The 21,235-nt window shown below is 43.7% G+C and overlaps 1 protein-coding gene across 2 annotated transcripts in view; it reads right to left on the reverse strand.

Annotated features, from left to right (window-relative positions):
- The window catches only part of susd6 (sushi domain containing 6), a 35,848-nt gene that overhangs the window by 1,492 nt on the left and 13,121 nt on the right, over positions 1–21,235 (reverse strand). For both annotated transcript variants that reach the window (XM_083898289.1, XM_083898290.1), the window contains 4 exons: positions 3,556–3,750; positions 2,228–2,422; positions 1,997–2,135; positions 522–1,009 (listed from right to left, as the gene is read on the reverse strand). In XM_083898289.1, the coding sequence (XP_083754415.1) occupies positions 522–1,009; positions 1,997–2,135; positions 2,228–2,422; positions 3,556–3,750 (1,017 nt within the window). The remainder of the gene's footprint in view (positions 1–521; positions 1,010–1,996; positions 2,136–2,227; positions 2,423–3,555; positions 3,751–21,235) is intronic.

The following is a 21,235-nucleotide window of genomic DNA, read 5'->3' on the forward strand; positions in this document are numbered from 1 at the left end:
ACTCTGTGCAGCCAAGAATAGAACAATCTGCGGACTTCCGCTCTTCCGGATACTATTGCCCTCGTTTTGATTTTGCATAATAAGTCTCCTTAAAGTTGTTTCATTATGATAGAAGAAACATTATCTACTTATATTACATATTACAACTAGTGCTGGGCACGTCATGCGTTAACGTTGACGCCGTTAACATGACGTGTTTTCATGACGACTGACGGGAAAAAGACACATGGCAGTCCAGGCACCGTTTACCAGATAGCTCCATTAGCTCTGTTAGCTGCATTGGCTTCTTTAGTGCCGTTAGCTCGTTTAGCGCTATTAGAGCGCCTACAGTCGAACTGGAGCAGTCTTTTTACTAAACGCAAAGAGCAGTGTGCCTCTGTTTTTGAGCGTTACTTTAGAGACTGATTTTAGGGGTCCCATAAACATGACTTCAAGCGCTAATGTGCGTTAACGTTGACGCCGCTCAACACATTAACGTGCCCAGCACTAATTTTAACAACACTGTATTATTCCCCTCTTACCGTCAGAAAAGTCGTCCGCAGAGGTGACAGAAAGCAGACTGTTCTGGTCGCTGCTCTCAGAGTCTCTACGAAGAGGTAGAGGGCCTGCGCATGCACCCCTGGGGCGATCTCTAGCCCATGATGATGAAGAAGAGGACGAGGAGGAGGAGGAAGAAGAGGGGGCCTGGTGAACCAGCACTGTCTCTGCATGACGGCGGGAAGAGTAGGCCGACGAGGAAGAGGTGGATGGGAGACAGAAGTCTAAGTCTCTGTGGTGGCGGGTTCTGCTGGAGCGTTGGCCTCCGCTGGCGCCCTGAGGAAGCCCCTCAGAGAGCACGATCGGGACTCGTGACTCCGGAGGAGCCAGAGGAGGCGGTGGAGAAGGAGGAGGACCGGAGGCGCTGCACGGCCCTTCGCTTCCATATACAGCCTCTTCATAGGAGGGAAGGCTCACCTGGACGCCCTCCACCATGATGGAGCCTCCCTGGCCCGAGACTCCCTGCTCCCTCCTGAAGTATTAACACAAAGACAGAGTGAGTGAACGTGTGCCGACAAGGTGGATCACGACACCGGGTTGAGTTCAGCGTGGTTCAGTCATGTGTGTTGCGTGCCAGAGCAGAAGCTCACAGGTGATTGGTGTTGACAGCACAAACCCCTTCAGCGCAGGCTGCACTCAGCCCTCAGGCCCACCACTAAATCAACGAGTGCCAAAGAGAATTACATCAAAACGGCCGTGACAACTTTCTTTTAATCACAGAGCCACAGCAGCAGAGACGGCCAGCGACTGATAAGAGACTTAACTTCTCGACTTTTGCTTTCACTTCTCTGCTACTCAAGGAATGACAACAACTCAATAGTTTCAACCAAAACCTATCTAAAGATCAGGTGTGTCCACGGACAAACATGAGGAACAACATTATCTGTTACTGTATAACTTAGCGGAAGGTAGTTTTATGGCATCGAATAAAGAGCAAACAAAACTTAAGCTCTTAAGTTGGGGAGTTTGTGACAACAGCAATGGATGAACTGATAAAACTAAATGTTCATTAAAGTCGATTGAAGGGTCTCAGGATCAAACTGCTTTCCTGCTCCACCACCACACCCTCCCTTCCAGGAAAGACTATTGAAGTAAACGATTCAATAGTCCTGAAATATAACTTTAACATAAGTTCAATGCTCGTGTTTGTGTTTTTACGTTTCAAATCTACTGTAGACATGTGGAGTCAGTGTATGTCTGTGTAGAGATATGCTTAGAGGAGTGAGTGAGTACATTTTTGAGCACTTTTGCCTTCATTTGCAAAGAAACCATGAAGTGGAGACAGGAAACGGGGTGAAAGAGTGAGGGAGAGACATGCATACTGTCTGTCTCACTGTGAATCTCACCAGCTGCTCGGGAAGAATCGGCCATGTGGTATTTGCCCTATCCACATGGCTATCGGCCCTAAAATCACACTTTTTTTGGAGGGGGAAACTGAGTAATTTGCGCAAAATCTTACCTGCTGTGATGGAAAGACTTGAGTTTTGGCTGCACAAGAACAAACAGCACCACTAAAAGCAGGATGAGAGCCACAGAACTGGCTGTGGACGCCACAATCGACAGAGCCGGGATACCCAGCGGAGAGCTTGGCTCTTTGACTGAAGAAAAAGGAAAAAACAGAGAGAGTGAGATTGGAGTTGACTTATTCTGATTCTACAGATGAGCACACGGAGGCGTAGGTGACACAGACCTTGTGTTAGCCGACAGCTAATCTGCATGAGGCCGTCCCACTCGCCGTTCTGGCAGGTGAGGAACTTATAGTCTCCTTTCAGAGCGTAGCCTTCCTCGCAGAAGTACTCAATGACGGTCTTCTGGGTGAGGTGGTGGCAGGGAGAGGGGTGACAGCGGTAGCCCCCGTTCTCCGGTTCGGGAGGAGGTGAACACACTGGGGAAGAAGCAGAAGAGAGATTGTTTTTTTTCCCCTTGACTGCTGTTGTGTCTTGCTGTTATTTTGCACCTGCATTCAGGGTCGATTCATACGCTTTAATAAAAACGCTCATATCTGGGCTGAAATTTGCCAGCGTTCCCTGCTGGCTCAAGGACAACCTCACCGCTTGTGTTGTGGAACGGTGTTGATGCGGACGTGCAGTGAAGCCCAAACTCTGCAATCTACACAGCTGACTGAATCATGGATCATCACGTGGCTTTGACATAGGAATATCTATCTATCTATCTATCTATCTATCTATCTATCTATCTATCTATCTATCTATCTATCTATCTATCTATCTATCTATCTATCTATCTATCTATCTATCTATCTATCTATCTATCTATCTATCTATCTATACACTTTTAGTGATGAAATATAAATACAGGAGTACATATTTGATAGTGCGGGGTCAACATTAGCGCACAACGCGTTTCCATGACGACTGACCTGAAAAAGATGCGCGTGATGCCATGTTAATGTGACTCCAGATTGTTCAAATTAGCCTCTAAAGTAACGCTAAACTTTAAAAACAGAGGCACACATACGCAGTACAGTAAACAGACCGCTCGAGGTCCACTGTAGGCGCGCTAACCAGCGCTAAAGGAGCTAATGCAGCTAACGGAGCTAACTGGTTAACAGTGCCTGGACTCCGGTGTCGCAGCACACAAACATGACGCCACGCGCGTATTTTTCCGGTCAGTCGTCATGGAAACACGTTCCTCGTGCCCAGCACTAATATTTGACTGTAAGACATTTTAGAGGAAGCAGAGCTTCCCTTGCTGCAATAGAGCAATCACCTCTGGTGATGTGTGTGTATATTTTAAATAGTTTTTTGTGAACAAAGACTTTATATTCCTGCAAGGACAGGATGTGGCCACCTGCCAGTAGCTTTTTTATTGATCTGTAAGGACCAGTCTCATCAGTGTCAGGCATCAAAGTCATAGCGTCTGTGTTTGGATACGAAAATAGACCTTAAAGGGAAGGACTTGGCCCTGAATGCATCACTTATTCAGAAAGACTGTGTGTTCGATCAGAAAAGTTCAATCGAACTGTTGAGATGACAGAGAAGATATTCTCGTGCTCACCATTGCTCCTGACACACAGCGGTGGTTGATGGGACCAGGCTCCAGAGCTGGTACAGATGATGGTGCTGGGTCCGTCTGCGCTGTAACCCGGCTCACAGCCATAAGCCAGCAGGGTGCCCGGGGGAAAGGATCCCCTGTTTGCCTCCGTCTGATTCAGCAGGTCTCCGTGCTGCACGCCGGGCGGCCGCGCACAACCTGAAACACAACACATTCGAGCGGTGAGACTGAGAATTGGACGCCAGTTTAAAAGGTCTAAATAATAAAAGCCACTCAGGGTATGAAGAAAAGTAAGACAAGAAGCTGGACTCATAATCATTTAATGACTACTACGCATATCAGGACGTACCCAGCTGTAAGCCAGCAGCCAAAAATCTGCAGAATATGGGATTCTAAGCATCGTTTTTTTAATAATGTGTGCTAACAAGCTAATTAGTAGGTATGTCAGAGTTAAGACTGCCTCCAGACAGGAAATGGAGCATCTTAATATTCAATTTATGCCAGGATTTCCATGCATTACAAAGCTGCAGAGGAAACGATTAATCTTCAAGTCTGAAAGGCATTTGTACGTTGTACAAATATGTCAAATAAACCCAGAATTTAGAATGGCGGGGAGTCTTTTAAATTGTCACAGGAAAACTTTTCCCCCCTCTCATACAATACCTTTATTTTTTGTATAGTACCTTTTTAAAAACAACAGTTTACAAAGTGCTTTTACAAACACACATATAAACTTAAAAAAACTAATATTAATATAAAGAAAGAGAGTAATGAGATAAAAGGATAAAACGCATGACGCGTTTCCATGACGACTGACCGCCATGTTTACTTGACTCCCGATCGTTAAAATGAGTCTCTAAAGTAACGCTAAACTTTAAAAACCGAGGCAGTTCTGTAGGCACGGCGCTAAAGGAGCTAACGGAGCTAACTGGTAAACATGACGTCTTTTTTCGGTCAGTCGCCATGGAAACGTGCCATGCGCTAACGTGCGTTAACATTGACGCCATTAACGCTGCTAACTGCCATTAACGTATAATAAACTAATAAAAAGATAGCATCACATAAAGGCCAGTCTATAAAAATAAGTTTTTAGAACTAATTTAAAAGAAGACACTGATTCAGCAAGTGATATTTTGAGTATTGTATTTATATAAAGGGTGCTGGTCGAGTATTGTGCTGTTCCGTCATTAAGCTGACACAAACTAGCTGCCGGTATCATCTACAGGCAGCTGCCACTAGGTCAAAAACTTTTTTTTTTCCCATGGAAACTGTCACGATGACAGCCTGAGCAGATAATTAAAGCTCAGCGGAATTGTTATTTGAAACTAGGTTGCATTTTTACACAGGTAACAGGGAAAGCACTGCATCAACATGACAGGTTCGGTGGAGGCAGTACAGAGACGGTACATCTGCAGAGGATTAAAACACCAGAGGGAGCTCCATATAATACAGCAGATCTAATTTCTGACAATTATATCCCGCTCATTTGACTGTGTTCCTCCCACACCTGCACCACTCTCTCAGACAGAGACGGGGATCATAAGCACACGGCGCTAATGACAGACTTGAAGCTGTAACCCGACCAATAAAGACAGGATGAGGCAGAAGACCTAAACTTAATAGCACTTTAATCTTCCCATGCTCCCCGTCTATGATGTCGCAATACCACACCAGCTGCCGCTGTGCGAGCTTGTGCTTTATTGCAGTCGGTGAGGAAATTATGTGAATTTGCGATGCACCGCCACCACAGCTCTGAACACCATCCCTGAAGACACACGAGCGCAGATGTTCACACACACACACGCATTTGGAGCCTGAGCAGAGAATCTACATCCACCGTCTGACATAACATTGCAACACCTGAGTAAACTGAGGCACGACAGCAGGAGGCGAGTATTACACATCACAGACAACGTTACTGAGGAAATTATAGACGCAGAAGATTCAGTTTTATAACTCCATGATTGCGCTAATCTGTGATGGGGTTGCGCAAGAATTCTTCCTTGGCCTCAATGGAACATTTTTCAGTAATCACTCCTTAACACCTAAAACCCCTTCAGGCTATCATATAGAAATATAATCTGTCAAGATAAGTAATAGATGTATTTTATCTCATCAGTTTGACTCCTTTAGTTGAATTATATATTTTAAAGCTCCCATAGAGTGGTCCTATCGCACATATATTTGAGTTATGGAGGTTTATTTACTTTAATTAACTTGTTTTTATGGTCAATAGATAGAAATCTCTCCTCAATGAAGCTCTCGTCAGCCGCGCCGTTTCAGACTGAAATCTCACCCTCAGCAGACGGAACTGTGTTGTGATTGGCCAGCCAACGAGAGCTTTCTCAACTATCTTGTGATTGGCCAATACCTGGAAGTGACGTAATTAGCACGTTAGCTCTCGGAAGTCCCTTTTACGCCTTTCGTAAAAAGGGTCGGACCCAGAGTAAGAAGACACTGTCGCTCGTGAAACACCTCCACAAGGGACGTTATTCTTCTTCTGCGGTTCAATGTACTCAACCGGATGTGCCCGGACTAGTGCCCGGAGCAGGAGGATCTGCGGCCCAGGAGACGGGATCCTTACGTCACGATTTTAGAAGCTTTTTCAGAGTGCTTGCAGAGCCCAATAATACAATAAAACCCAGTGTTCTCAGCAGTGGCTGAACTGTTTGTTTCCAAACTTTAGGGCTTCATAAACGCGGTATTGGCACATATACACACCCACAAACAGCATTAATTGGAACTTCCGGTCTATGGGAGCTTTAAATAAGACATTGAATTATATGTCTCAAACTACATTTTAAACACCCACTACAGTGGAGAACATTAATAACGCCATCAACGCTAATGAGCCCATGGCTCATTATTTAATCCTTGGTCTAAGCATATTTATAAAATCATATTAACCACGGTCGATTTGCAGTGTCTTATCGCTCAGCTCGACACAAACACAACAGCCACTTCGTCTTTGCCTCCGAGTGCGCTTAGGAGATTTGAAGGAGACCATTTCCACAGCGGCAGCGCCACCGACGTCCTCTAATCTCCCGGGAGAAACGCCGCTCTAAGCTGGCAGCACAAGATTAAACGCAAAAAGCACTCAAATGTGTGAGCGGCCATACACGCACACACAGTGCCGTGTCCTGCGAGATATAGCTGCTCAAACCTGACTTCAATTCATTAACCCGAGTTCCTCAGAAATGTGTTTCTGCCTCATTAGGACCAGGTTTTTGGTCTCCCTGAGGATTACTGGTCCTGAAGAGGTCAGTGTTTATGACAGAAAAGGTCTAATGCAAAGACACACAAAGACAGTCAACAGCCACAAATAAAGACACTCCCAGGATAAGTCATATTATACCAAAGGGTGTGTGTTATTGGATTGAGCTGAGGACAGATTGTGTGTGTTAAAGCACTGCTAAGTGCAACAGCATATGGAGTTACCACCACCTGGTGATTATAGATAACTACAATGCTACATATGAGAAATCTGGGATTAGCTTAAAGCCTTCTCCAATGGCTGCACACAACCTACTTTCATTCTTGGTTACGGTTCATTCTTCATTTTCCTAAATAGTCCAATAATCCAATATTTAGTGAATAAGATGACTGAAAAAAAAACAAGTTCCCCAGAAGCCAAAGTCATGCAAATGTGGTACATGGTCTGCAACGACTCATTGATTATTAAATCAGTTCATTGTCAACAATTCCATTTATCTTTTCTGGAGTAACTGATTTTTCAGCTTCTTAAACATGAATATTTTCTTCTCTAAGTTTTTTTGCTCCATAAAACAAATAATTCATTAATTTTGGTCGATTTGGGAGAAAATAACCAACAGATTATCTGTAAACAATGCAGCCTTAAATGTACAGACTGTGATACAACTTTTCACAGGTAAACATCCTTCAATGTCCCAGATCTCGATGCCGCACACACACTCAGCTAGAGGCTGTAACAAAGAGACGGACTGACTGTGAATGACCAAATAATGTGATTCAATCTCCCGATAACACACGGGCTGAATATGTGTTTAATAGCACATACAGGACACGCATGCACGGACAGTTTGCACGTCCAAGGAACATCGATATGTATTCCACAAACAAATCGATCCTCTCGATCTCTCACACACAAGAAACACAATCTGGATTCTGCCATTGGGACGGCGTGACCCTGCGCTGTTGTTGGTCGAGCTGCCTCGGGGCCATTAAAGGCTCCTCTGAGGAGGAGATGGTGCTAATGGAGGTGGTAAAGGTGATGAATTGATGACCCCGAGTTGAGAGGCGGCAGGGGACAAAGAAAGGCCTCGGGGAGCAGTTTAAGACAATAGCCTTTAGCCCGGCAGCCTCTGTTATGATCTTTTGTGAAGCGCTGCGCGGCAGTCAATAGCCCCCGTAGAAGAATGATGAGTGTTAACGGTGTGTTTCGTGAGCGTTAACTGCTTTTTCACCATCTGCAGGATAAAGGCATGTGCAAGCGCTAATGAATGGGCGCGTTAAAATAGACCGATTTATGTTGATGTTAAACTTCACCCTGATTACATCACACTACATACTGTATGGTAAAGTATAAAAAACACATAGGAGCGTTACACTGAAGAGGCCACATGATGGAGGGCACACCTTCCACTGTTTGTTCTTTTAAGTCCACATTATCACACCGTTTGTTGCTAATGCCTTAAGAAATAGCTTCAAGCCCAGTTGAGGGTTAATTCTGACAGGGAGATCAGGTCACAGAGGACACTGAAGTCAGGTCAGTCTAAACAAAGCATGAAGCCACTAAAAATGTCCTTTTAGAAAACGTGTGGTGGTTTTCAGAGGTTCAACAAACCAGGCTCGCCTTCTCATGCGAGGGAAAACCTTGTGACCTGTGTTCCCGCAGGAGAGTCTTTTAAAATGCCACTACTGCTCCGACTTACACCTACATTTATAGGAAAAAATGTGCTGAAAATACAATATTCATGGATGTAGGAATGACAACTAGCCACAAGTTTAACTGGAAACTACCTAATACCAACAAGATGAGGCCCCAAGTGTCGCCCTCTAATGGAGCAGAGGCGTACACACTTTTAATTTAATTTAATTTAATTTAATCTCAATTCCCCAAACTGTGTTTGCATACTTGGACAAGGACAGTCGTCCAGTCGAAGCTACTGGATTTTTCAGCTTCTTAAAGGCGCCATATGTAAGAATGTGGCCAAAAACCGTTACTACACTCAAATTCAAAATACAGAGGTCTTTTAAGTTTCGTTTTCTCTGCCATTGTAGCTCAGACGTAACAGCTGAGACTCTACTGACTGCAATGATTGGAAGACGGCGGTAGGTGGCGCTACATGCCAAAACATGATTTCACAACATATACAAGATTTGCAGTCTGCAAAAGATTTGTTTTTTTTAATGCAAATATTTTGACTGTACTGTTGGTGAGTTCAGTTTGTTATATGAACATTATTCTTGAGTCTCTGTGACATATTAGGAGGATTTTATGGCCAGTTGCTTTAGATTTATTACATAATGCACCTTTAATGTGAATATTTTCAGCTTTCTTTGCTCAATAAAACAACGAAACAAACAATTAAACCTGATTTATTTTGGTTTGGTTTGGTTTGTTAAAAACATGATTGTGAGGTTTGGAAACTCTGATCAAAATTTTCCAGCGTTTTCTGCCATTTTATGGACCAAAGAATGACTGGATATGTCCCTTAAGAGTAAAACCAAAGATCTGTGCAGAAAACAAAGACACACTCATTCTTATACCTGTCTAAAAAAAGAACGCAAGACAAATATGTGCTTCAAATAATTGACCTTAGCTAAAAATACCACGAAAGAACACTGACAAAAAAGAAAAATTGACTGACAGGAAAGAAAAAGAGGGGGGAAGGGAATAATAAGAGAGAGAGAGGGAGGGAAACAGTAACCATCGTGGAACACTGCGGTCCAGGGACATGTCTAAGCAAGTTTACCGATAGTTGTGTGTGTGCTAGGGTGAGGCTCTGTGTTCAAGGAAGAGGAGGCAGCAGCAGCAGCAGCAGGCTGCGACAGCACATACCACACTGTGGGTTGGGCGAGCACGAACCAAAAAGACACTTCTATTACATTAAAGAACGAACGAACGCCTGGTTCAACAACAAGAGATGGTGAAGATGTAGATAACCTCGCTATCTCCTCTCCAGCTTTTCACCCCCAATCGCCATTTCAACCCACATTGAATTAATTCAGACTTTGGAAGAAAAAAAAAAACATAAAACATAGAAAAGTGATCAAAGCAGGAAGCAATGCCAGAGTTGATTTCAGCACACCATGTTTTGTGCTTATGAGGAAGGGAATGAGTCACAGTTAAACACAAGCTGTTCTCCCACCAGTCTGATGGCAAGAGCTAGCTCAGTTAGAGAGAAATGTCGACAACAATGACTGAAACTGAGTCACGGGAGCCTTGTGAAATCTAAAATAAACAAAAGGCAAAGAAAAATACACTTTAATTAAAAAAGAAATATCCCCTACATTTGTAATTTTGGTCGGAAATAATCTTGTGTTTGACTCCACTGAGATTAAGCGTTTGACATACCGAGTTAAAGAAAGTGGACGTACATAAACTGGATTAAGAATTAGAAATCTAGTGGGAAAACAACTGTAAACTGATCAAGGATTATACAAAAAGGTAGGAGACAAGATGAGGATTGTTGTGTTGTGGTGGGAGAACTGGGCCAGGATAAGACGCAGAAGCACCTTAAGGATGTGGTGGAGGAGCTCCAAGCCATGGGGGTGCAATAAATCCGCTGATCTTACTCTGAAGTGTCTGTCTGGCTGTGAATATCCCCCTTTCCCCATCTGTTACCGATGACACTCAGAGCTGGAGGGCGGGCGGGGGGGCGGGCGGGTTGAGGATCACAGTGGTGGACGATGAAGACGTCGAGGGTTTGAGCCCTTTTTGCCCAGGCAAATTAAAAATTTCTAATTATCCTCGATTACAAGCTGCGAGCGCTCTGGAGCAGATCTGATAGTGATGACTTCTGCAACCAGCTGTTTGGTCGCTCCGAAGAACAATGGGCTATAAAACCGGGCGTGTTTCCCACTGTGCGCACATGTTTGAGTGTTTTTGAGGAGCAGGGGAATTTGTGTGCGCTTCAATATATGCGTAAGTGGGGGTTGGTGTGTTTTGGATTAAGATTAAAACTGAGGGGATGATGGTGATGATGATGATGATGATGATGCTCTCTTTGGCCTGGTAAATATGTTGTTACTGTTCCTTTGTTGGCCTCCCTCCAAGTCCTTTGTTGATGATGTTGTTGTTGTTTTTGAAGACTTTGCTGTCATTTTTTTGGGGGGGACAAGGGATAGTTTTTTATTTTTCTGCCCGCTCTCTGAACCTAATCTATGGGATTTTGAGCCAAGCTGTTGTTATTAGAGTGCGGTACAGCACAGGACAGCACAGTGGGGTCCGTGGTGGGATAGTGCTAGAAAGAGAGAGGATGATGAAACGTGGGAAGATAAATAAACCACCTTGTTTTATTTTGCCTCCGATATAATATTTGCCTTTATGAGACACCTGACACTCAACTGCAACAACAAACAAAACAGAAAATATATAAAAATATTAGTGCTGGGCACGTCAACGTCAGCGTTAACGCACGTTAGCGCATGACGTTTCCATGACGCCATGTTTACGTGCCACGGCACCGGTACCAGTTAGCTCCGTTAGCGCCGTAAGCCTTTAATTAACGCCATTAATGCGCTTACATAACCAGCACTAAAAAAAACATACAATATTGTTCTTTTAAATCTATAAAATATCTTTTGTTTTAACACTTTTCCATCTTAAACTTAACTTAATGATGTTAAAACCTGTAAAACCTGAAATTGCATCTCGTCCACGTGCTGTCTGTTATGACACAGCAAAACAATGTCACGCATGAAATGAAAGTTATGTTGCCTCTACATCCAACAGCCCTTGGACAGCAGATCTGAGAGATTTAAGGTTATATATAACACTTAAATGATTCATAAATACACAGGGTCTGACAAATGAACCCAGTGACCCCCTGAACTTTTTCGAGTATATATTTAAAGTTCAGGATATGAAGCAGACTCCAGACACACAAAATGATTCCTGGACTTGGTTTCGTTCTTACTCATAAATGCCAGAGGTGACTTTTCAGTGAGAGACACTTCAAACGGTCCACGAGAGAGTGTGAGGCGACGTGGGCGAAAGACACAGCGCCGTAACATGGGACTCTTCATCTCTGGGAGAGTGATACTAACGGTATCATGTTCTACAGCGAGCGGCTTAGAGCTTGTTATTCAGTAACACTGATACACACAGAAATATCTGCTTTCATATTCTCTCTCTCTGCTTCTCACTTGCTGAGAGCTGATCCAGAAAGAAAAGGCAAAAAACCATTTCTCGCTGAACGAGGGGAAAGGTTATGGGAAATAACACAGAACCAAGCTAAAACCGTAAAGCACACAACACATTTTTCATAAACAAAAGTGCTGCTGTTTCTTCTCCAGGACCTCAGAGAGAAGGTGGAGGGGGGGGGGGGGGTCTACAGGGCATGAATAAACACGGAGGATGGAGGACGGAGAACAGCGAGGCGGTGGGAGGGAGGGAGGGAGGGAGGGAGGGAGGTGCTGTCACGTTTATATGAAAAGCCAGAGAACACACAGATACAGACGGTTAATTCACTCTGCAAAGTGTAGGCTGTGAGTGTCCCAGCGGGAGCCTTTGTAAACAGCAGGTTTGTGTTACTCACCGACAACCTACACCTCTGCTTGGGTGAATGAGTAGAGCTGAAATCGATTATTCATGGATTACTAAATGGATTGTCAACTATTTTGATAATCGATATGAAGCTTTTTTCATGACTAAAACAAGATTTCTGATTGTTTTAGCTTCTGAAATGTGAATATTTTCTTCGTTTCTTTGCTCCACATAACAAAGAAATCGTTCAAACTGAATCGTTACCTCCACCAAGGAGGTTATCTTTTCGCCGGATCTTGTTTGTTTGTCACAACACCCGCCGTCTAACCATAACGTTATCACTGGTTACAACACTCGCCGTCTGACAATAACGTTATCACTGGTTACAACACTCGCCGTCTGACCATAACGTTATCACTGGTTATAACACTCCCCGTCTGACCATAACGTTATCACCGGTTACAACACTCGCCGTCTGACCATAACGTTATCACTGGTTATAACACTCCCTGTCTGACCATAACGTTATCATCGGTTACAACACTCGCCGTCTGACCATAACGTTATCACCAGTTACAACACTCGCCGTCTGACCATAACGTTATCACCGGTTACAACACTCGCCGCCTGACCATAACGTTATCACTGGTTACAACACTTGCTGTCTGACCATAACATCCAAAAAGGGGCTGGTTTTGGTTTGTGGACAAAACAATTCAAGAACATCGTCATTTCCAGGTTCGAAAGTTAATCGATTACCAAAATAATCGTTAGTTGCAGCTCTAGATCCAAGTGTCAGATGGAACAGTTGGCACTCATGTCATCATCAACATCTACGTACGCCAAGCGATGTCCGTGTTGCGCAGCGGTGCCAAGGCTAACAGCCGCCACATCTCGTAAACAATACATTTGACACAATAACAACATAGGAGTTCAAACGCTGTGTGAGAACACAGCTGACCACTTGTTACATCTCTTCCTGCAGCTGCAACACAGGAAAAACACACACTGCATACGCCCATGGTGATGGAGGTCTCCAAAGAAGGAGGAACATCCTCCCCCTTCTCCCCCAGACTCGCTCGTCCCCTGCTGTTACAATGCATTTAGCAAGCCACGTGTGCTGCCATTACACCCCATTGTCCCGGATCATTGAGGGCTGGGTCACAGTGACAGATTTAAGCAGCATGCCTCCAAACAACACAACAGACAACTTTGCATTTGAAGGGTTAAATATGCATGAGAAGCCATAGCGGGCGAGGGCAGGGGGGTGAAGCTATTGTTTGACCCTCTCTTCAACCCCTAAAGATTTAACAGATGGGTGGATGTTAGCGGACGCAAACGGTGCGCTCCCCCCCTTTCTCCTCTATCACCCTTTACTCCAGAGGACAGCTGGGAGGCAGACATTCCTTCTTCTCAGCTTTCAGAGGAAAACAAAAGAGTGTGTGGGGACCCCTCCCACACACACGTGCATGTGTTCAGACGCACACACGTACAGAAAAACTCCCACCGCACAAAAAAACTGTCAATGCAACTGTGCAGCGATCGTGTTACAGCCAGCCGGCCCGAGATATCAGCGATGAGTCTGGGACGTTTGAAGGTGAAAGTTAGGGAGATAATCCCGACCCTGCTTACCAGAGCTGGCACCATGATGCACTGGTAGCACCAGGGCCACTGCCGAGGGCGGTGTGAAGTCTGTCGAGATGGGAAATATTGAAAAACTGCAGTATGACAAACTGAATACTGCAGCTGGCTGTTTTTTTTTTTTTCCTGGGTAGCTTATCTCTATCGTCACGCCTTGATTGTTTGGTGAACAAGTTCATAGAAGACACAATGGCAAAAAGAAATGGAGCAGTCAACTCATTCTTGTTGTGTTGACTAGAGCTGCAACTTACGATTATTTCCACAATTGATTAATCTGTCAATTATTTTCCCGATTAATCGTTTTTCCACAAAGTCCGAAAATGTTAAAAAACGTTAATCAGTGTTTGTCAAACCTGGAAATGACAATGTTCTCGGATGTCTTGTTTTAACGAAGAAAATATTCACATTTAAGAAGCTGAAACAATCAGAAATCTTGTTTTAATATGGAAAAAAGATTCAAACCAATTATCAAAATAGTTGACGATTAATTTACTAATCAATTAATCGATTCAGCTCTAGTGTTGACACAAAAGAATACAGACTTGGTGGTGATTTATCCTTCTTCGAAGCATTGGGGACAATCGTGTGGCCCACAATTTAAACGACATGTCGGCCATTTACAGGCTGACGTCCATCACGATCGACACCAGCCTGACCGAGCAACTGCTCATGCAAGTCCCACAGAGAGTGAACAAATGGCAGCAAGCGTCAGTCGCCAATTCAACACTTGCAGCCTGCTCTGCCGAGTTGGTCATTTGCTGTCGGTGCCAGGTTTCCCATTAATTGCGTATCGGACTGTCAAAAAACATGTCCAAAAAAGTTTTTATAGTGTTTTTTTTAGGAGGGCAGGAACTCTCAGTATAACAGCAGCCCACTGTGAATCCTTCTTTTAGGAATAAACACAACCGTGCCAGGACTGGGTTCCTTGGCCAAATCGTAATCTGCCCTGCTTTTGCCCTACTGCCTTTGCAGTTCCTCGAAGGCTCAAAATATTCCCAAGAAAATATATCAAGCTCCTGGGCAACCATCCACTTGCCTGTTGAAAAAATACCACAACGATCCATGATAAGCTGGACAAACCAGCCATGTCAGCCATGAATCACTCATGTACAATGCTCTATTCAAATGAACATATTTACATTTTTTATTAACTTTTTTTATACAGTAAAATAACCTCAAGGAAACTCAAGGTTTGCTTATGTCAATAAATACAAGAACCCACCCAGAGATGTTGCCAGTACAAATTCCAATGACGGCGTTTCTGCTGTGTTTATCATCACCAGGAAGGTACAAAGTACAGTTTATATTCCTGGCAGGACGTCCACCAACGCAAAAAAACAGGGACATAAACCCTTGTTGTTATTCAAACCTTGGGTGGGACTCTACTACTCACAGTTCCCAGTAACTTACACAAGAAAAAAGTTACCGATGTAAAGATAGTGGAATAAACCGTGTGACGTAATCGTCGCTACATCTCAACTCAAACACGACAGAAGGGAAGTAAGAAGTTTCAAGTTATTTTTAAATGTGTGAGGTTTGTGACTCAAATCTAACCGACATCTATAGTAAAACAGCAGCAGGTGTGTGACCACACACACGCACACACCCAAGCTGTCTGTACAATCTAGTATTTACTGTACATACTGTACGTTCAAAAGTTTGGGGTCACCGATACAATTTTTGTTGTGTTTTCCATTAAAAGTCACACTTTTATTTATCAAAAGAGTTGCAAAATGAATAGATTATTCAAAATAATATAATATTTTGCCCCTCAAACTAGTGATTAGCAAACACAAGAATATTTCTGATTCATTTAATGTTATAGTCATTGAAAAAAAGTGGTTGTGTACATTCAACCATCTCTCCTGCACAAATACATTGTATACAGTATACGGATATAAATTAATATGGATAACACACAAACAGACATGCACGCTCTCCATAAATCCTGACACAATTATCCAAATGGACTTCAGTGATACCTTCACAAAGACCTTCACTATTTGGCTGCTGTTCGTTACGCGCCGAGCTGTTTACAGATGATGCAATAAGGACAGAGGGCATTAGAACGGAGATTAGCCAACTGGCCACCGGACGTCTCCGAACTCCCGTCTAATGGACAGGAGGGGTCTGAGGGGAGGGACGAGGTCAGAGCCGAGAGAAAAACACACGACACAATGAGAAACAAACAGGATATATATTCAAGAGCTAAATAGGACATCCTGCTGGCAAGAAAATGAAGCCAAGGTATGAGCAACCTACTCACGGTATAATCTGCCCTCTGGGCCTTTCAAATAAGAATACACACAAAAATAGGGATGCAGTGCTTTCACTGTGGAGTCAGGCTCAGGTGTTAAAACCAGCCACAAAGCACAATACTGAGGCATCTTTTAAGGGAGGCACTTTATCTGTAACTTTCAAGTTCTGCTGCTGTGAATCCGACGATATGCCCCGACGTCTCTCTGGAGGACGATCAGCTGAGAATGATGACATATTTGTGCGTGTCATCCCCTCCCTTACTAACTTACGATCTCTATTAAGCATCTGCTGAACTGGAGACGGCCTCAAAAAAGACGAAGGCAAGTTGTGCAGAACTGTGCTCGGGTTAAGGAGAAACAGCTGCACACCACCACGTCCGCCCATGACGACAAGATGACCCAGCCCTTTCCCTCAGTATCAGCAAGTTTGTCATATTTTTGCACTATTTTGCTTCCACTGCTGATATAGAGCATGTTTGTGTAGCTGCTTGATGCGGTGCAACGCTGGCCTACTTCTTCTATGCCTCCATACGTACAGCTGTGGCATGTTCATGCATGGGCATTTACCCTGATGCAGAAGCTGATAACAATGCCAACTGGGGCTGCAACGATTACTCGAGTGATTCGAGTCACTCGACGACAAAAAAATTCCTGCAGACGGAGAGTGAATCAGTCCCGTAAAAGGCAGAAAATGTCCAAAGTGTGGGACCATTTCACGCTTAAACAAGACGACGACACTGCAAACGACAACTGGCGTACCACAACAGCACGTCCTCAACGATTCAGCATCTGAGCCGGAAGCATCCAGTTGCTGACGTAAACATTGAAATTAGCTGATTTAATGTAGCTTCATAGGGCTGCAGCAATCAAATCTTTTTGCAATGGAGTATTCGACCAACTATTCCCTCAATGAATTGAGTAATCGGATTAAAAAAAAACAATTAATAATAATAATAGTAATTTTGTGTTCTCGATTAATTGAGTAAATAATTGTAATGAGTACTCGATTACAAAATAGTGCTGGGCACCAGGTTAACTCGCTATGCGTTTCCATAACGACTGACTGCAAAAAGACGCGCGTGACATCACGGTTACGTGCCGCGACACCGGAGTCCAGGCACCGTTTACCAGTTATCTCCGTTAGCTGCATTAGCTCGTTTAGCGCTGCTAGCGCGCCTATAGTCGAACTGGAGCGGTCCGTTTATTAAACGAAAAGAGCAGCGCTACAAATAACTAGCGTACCTGTCTACTGTGTATGTGTGCCTCTGTTTTTAAAGTTTAGTGTTACTTTAGAGACTCATTTTAACAATCGGGAGTCACGTAAACATGGCGTCACACGCGTCTTTTTTCTAGTCACTCGCTATCATCGACGCCGTTAACGAGCCCAGCACTATTACAGAAATATTCGATAGCTGCAGCCCTAATGCCTAAACTGACAGAATTTCAAAAGCTGCTACTGTAATAAACTGATAAACACCCTGGGAGCTAACAAGAAAGTGCTGTTTTGATTAAAAAAATATATGTTCTGCTGCTTCACAGCGAAAGTCGTTCACTGGCAAACCAATATAAGGCTTTATTGTGAAGCAGCTATAAAAGTGCAGCCCTGTCACTTACCTCAGCAAATAACTTGAACTTTTCTTAAATTAAATTGTGGTTTTCTGTGTGTGTGTTTGCTCAAATGATCAGTTTACAGTCTAGCATTTCTCTGGAGATATTTTGGGGGAAAGGGTAAAAGCCCTCATCTTGTCAAAGAAATGTCACCCTGCTGCACTCTTGTATAGAGAGAATCATTCATGCTATACCACTGTCATGATTCACAGTTGCTCACAGTCTGGCACCATGTGGCTGTTTTTTCAACCATTGGCAAATCCAGCATGTGTGTAGGATGCCGTGTTCTGCTTAAGGGATGGCTGGGACATGTTTGAACATGATGCTGATGTTGACTAACGGTGTGACGAAGAAATCTGCCCACACTGTTTCAGCGGGCCCCCGAAAACACACACACATCAAAGTGAGAAGAGACGAGGGAAACAAGACGAGACAGGAAGAAAATAACGTGAAAAGTGAAAAAAAACGCATGAATATGTGCGTGATGCCTGATAATGTAAAGTCAAAAAATAGAAAATAGAGAAAGCACAAAGATTGAGGGGGAAAAAAAGAAATGAAAATAAGACGGAAAGAACAGAACCAGAAGCAACACAAGACAGGAGAGACTGGGGGATAAATTTAGCAGCTCATTAGTCAGAGATGTCCTCTACTCAGCAGGCTGGTCCCTCAGATGAGGCCCTTTGGAAATCATTATGACGGCCTGCTGCTTCAGACAACTACACACATTTCACTGGAAAACAATTCTCAGACCGCCTTAATGTGGCTTCACAACAACCCTCAGGTTTCTGGAGATGGGCCCGAAAACAAAGACTTTGAGTAGTCACAAAGTGACACGGTGCTGCTGCTAATAATGATGATGACATTGTTACATTTAAAGCATTAGCATGAAAGACGACCGATACGAGTCTGGCTGTCAGTGCACCTTATCTGACTTTGAACGATATGGTGTCTGTCTGTCTGGTGGAGCGAACTGAGCCTGTGCTAGCGCCTCCACTCCCTGCTTTGACATTCATTAACCTTGAGTATACAGCACCACCTCGTCAGTGGAGACTTATCAGTACGTGGTCAGAGAGAGGAGGGCTACAGACATGCCTGCCTGCACATCTACAGTACTGTGGCTTTTCAAATCCCCTAAAAACGCTGCTAAATGCATTTATGTACAGGAAGAAACAGACCTTTGGAGATTATGGCCAAGTTACCAGCATTTGCTTCCTGGTTGGTTCTTATCAGTTGCAACTCGACTATCAGCTGTGAGCATTAAGTGCTGTTAACAGCTACTTTCACTTTCACCTTTAAAGGTGTAATATAATAACATTTTCTCCACTGTATAGAAAATATAGTCAAGACATTGACAAGAACGCACATTAACGCATGTTAACGCATGATGTGTGACCTCATGTTTACATGCCGCGACACCGGAGTCCAGGCACCGTTTACCAGTTAGCTCCGTTAGCTGAATTAGCACATTTTAGCGCCGGTCAGCACGCCTACAGTCGAACTGGAACGGTCCGTTTATTAAACGAAAAGAGCAGCGCTATAAATAACCAGCGTACCTGTGTACTGCGTATGTGTGCCTCTGTTTTTAAAGTTTAGCGTTAATTTAGAGACTCATTTTAACAACCGGGAGTCACGTAAACATGACGTCACGCGTGTCTTTTTCCGGTCAGTCGTCATGGAAAGGCGTTAACGTGCCAAGCACTAATTAGAAATAATGATTTTTATTCAAAATTATAATTTTGCTTTTGTCTGAGAACCAGCAAAACTGTTTTCAGCTGTGCTAACATAATTGCACAAGGGTTTTCTAATCATCCAATAGCCTTCTAACGTGATTAGCAAACACAATGTACCATTAGAACACTGGAAATGTGCCTCTATACACCTATGTACATATTCCATTAAAAACCAGACGTTTGCAGCTATAATAGTCGTTTACCACATTAACAATGTATAGAGTGTTTTTATGATTCATTTAATGTTATATTCATTTTAAAAAAGTGCTTTTCCTTCCAAAATAAGGACATTTTGGTAGTGTATATCTACATACGGTGCTCTAAAACTCAGCTAGATGCAATATATATCTTTTATGTTTTCATAAAAATGAAAACATAAAGGAAAAGCACCCAAAGAAAGAGAAACATCAAGTGTCAAAACATCTATATCACATTAGGTGGTGGTGTCGCGTTTGCAGGCAGGCGGGGAGTGATGTTTACAATCCGGGCCATCTGGGATCTTGACAAAGTAATGGGAACTGTCTGGTGGACTTGTTTAGAGTGAATGAAATGGCTGTTGCGTTGCCCGTCTGCACTGCAGCATCTGTTTCCACCGAGTATTTATTTGTCAGGTGAGGCATAAAAAGGTTTAGCTCTGGGGGGGGGGGGGGGCTCCATTGGGTGGGAAAGCAGCTAAATGACAACGAGGTGAGAGAGGAGAGTGGCGGCTCAGTGAGGTAATGAAAGAAATAAAGGGCCGGTTGATTTAAACAGACTGCTGCTAATGGGCTCAGCTCTCACCTGGATAATGGCCGAAGCCAGAGAAGAGAGAGTGAGGGAGAGAAAAGGGAGGAAAACAAAGACATCACAGGAAAAAGGCTTCTGTGTTTAGCTTAATATATCCCCCCCCCCCCCCCCCCCCCACACACACACACACAGTGAGTTAATTGCAGACTGGTGATCGACTGGAACTGCAGTTTGCTGTGGTCTGGCCCTAAAAAGCCCCCTCTTTGTTCTCACATTTCAGAAGTTGCTAGCAGCCAATGTATAGCTTCACTCTTGCCCGTGCTAACAGGCCTACAGGGGACAGTCAATTTTCACAGGACACCATTGTTTACCTCACCGTGGGACACGCTGTTTGTAAAGCCAGCAAACTTTCTGCGGAGGTTGGGAACACCAACAATGTGCTGGCACACAGTGTTCTGTTGGTGACAGCAGGTTTTTCCAAATAGTCGAACCTTGCCAGTGGAATATAATTGAAAAAGTATTGCGGGAGTAATCAAAAGATGATCATTATAAAGAGCCAAACTGAGCCTGATTTAGGTTGTTCCCACTTTCCAAGAGTCAGACAATGAAAAATGTCTTATAAAACTGTTTTACCCGCACAAAAGAGTCTGTATATGAGCAGGGTTTTATTTTAATGTGGGGGGAAAACCCACCAACAAAGGCAAATGACTGCTTTATCACTGCCAGTAGAGGAGTTTGCCTTTTTGTTTATTTTACCCCTGGAGAGACATGTTCATGTCACGAAAAGCTCTGTAAACCAACGCATAAGCAGTGGGAAAGACAACACTCAGCAGAACAGAGTACCACAGAGACCAGAGTCCTTCTTTCAAGCGACTGAATGGTTTTCAGATTGCGTGCCGGTCGCTACGTCGTGCCAGAAAAGGAGCAGGCGTCTGCACCGAACACTGCCAAAGTAAAGTAAAGTAGCAGAGGCAGGAATTAGCGCATTCAACTAGGTGTCGTATTAACGCCGCTGTCGATTCCGGTCA

This window comes from Microchirus variegatus, assembly GCF_963457635.1.
Source record: "Microchirus variegatus genome assembly, chromosome: 12".
NCBI lineage: Eukaryota > Metazoa > Chordata > Actinopteri > Pleuronectiformes > Soleidae > Microchirus > Microchirus variegatus.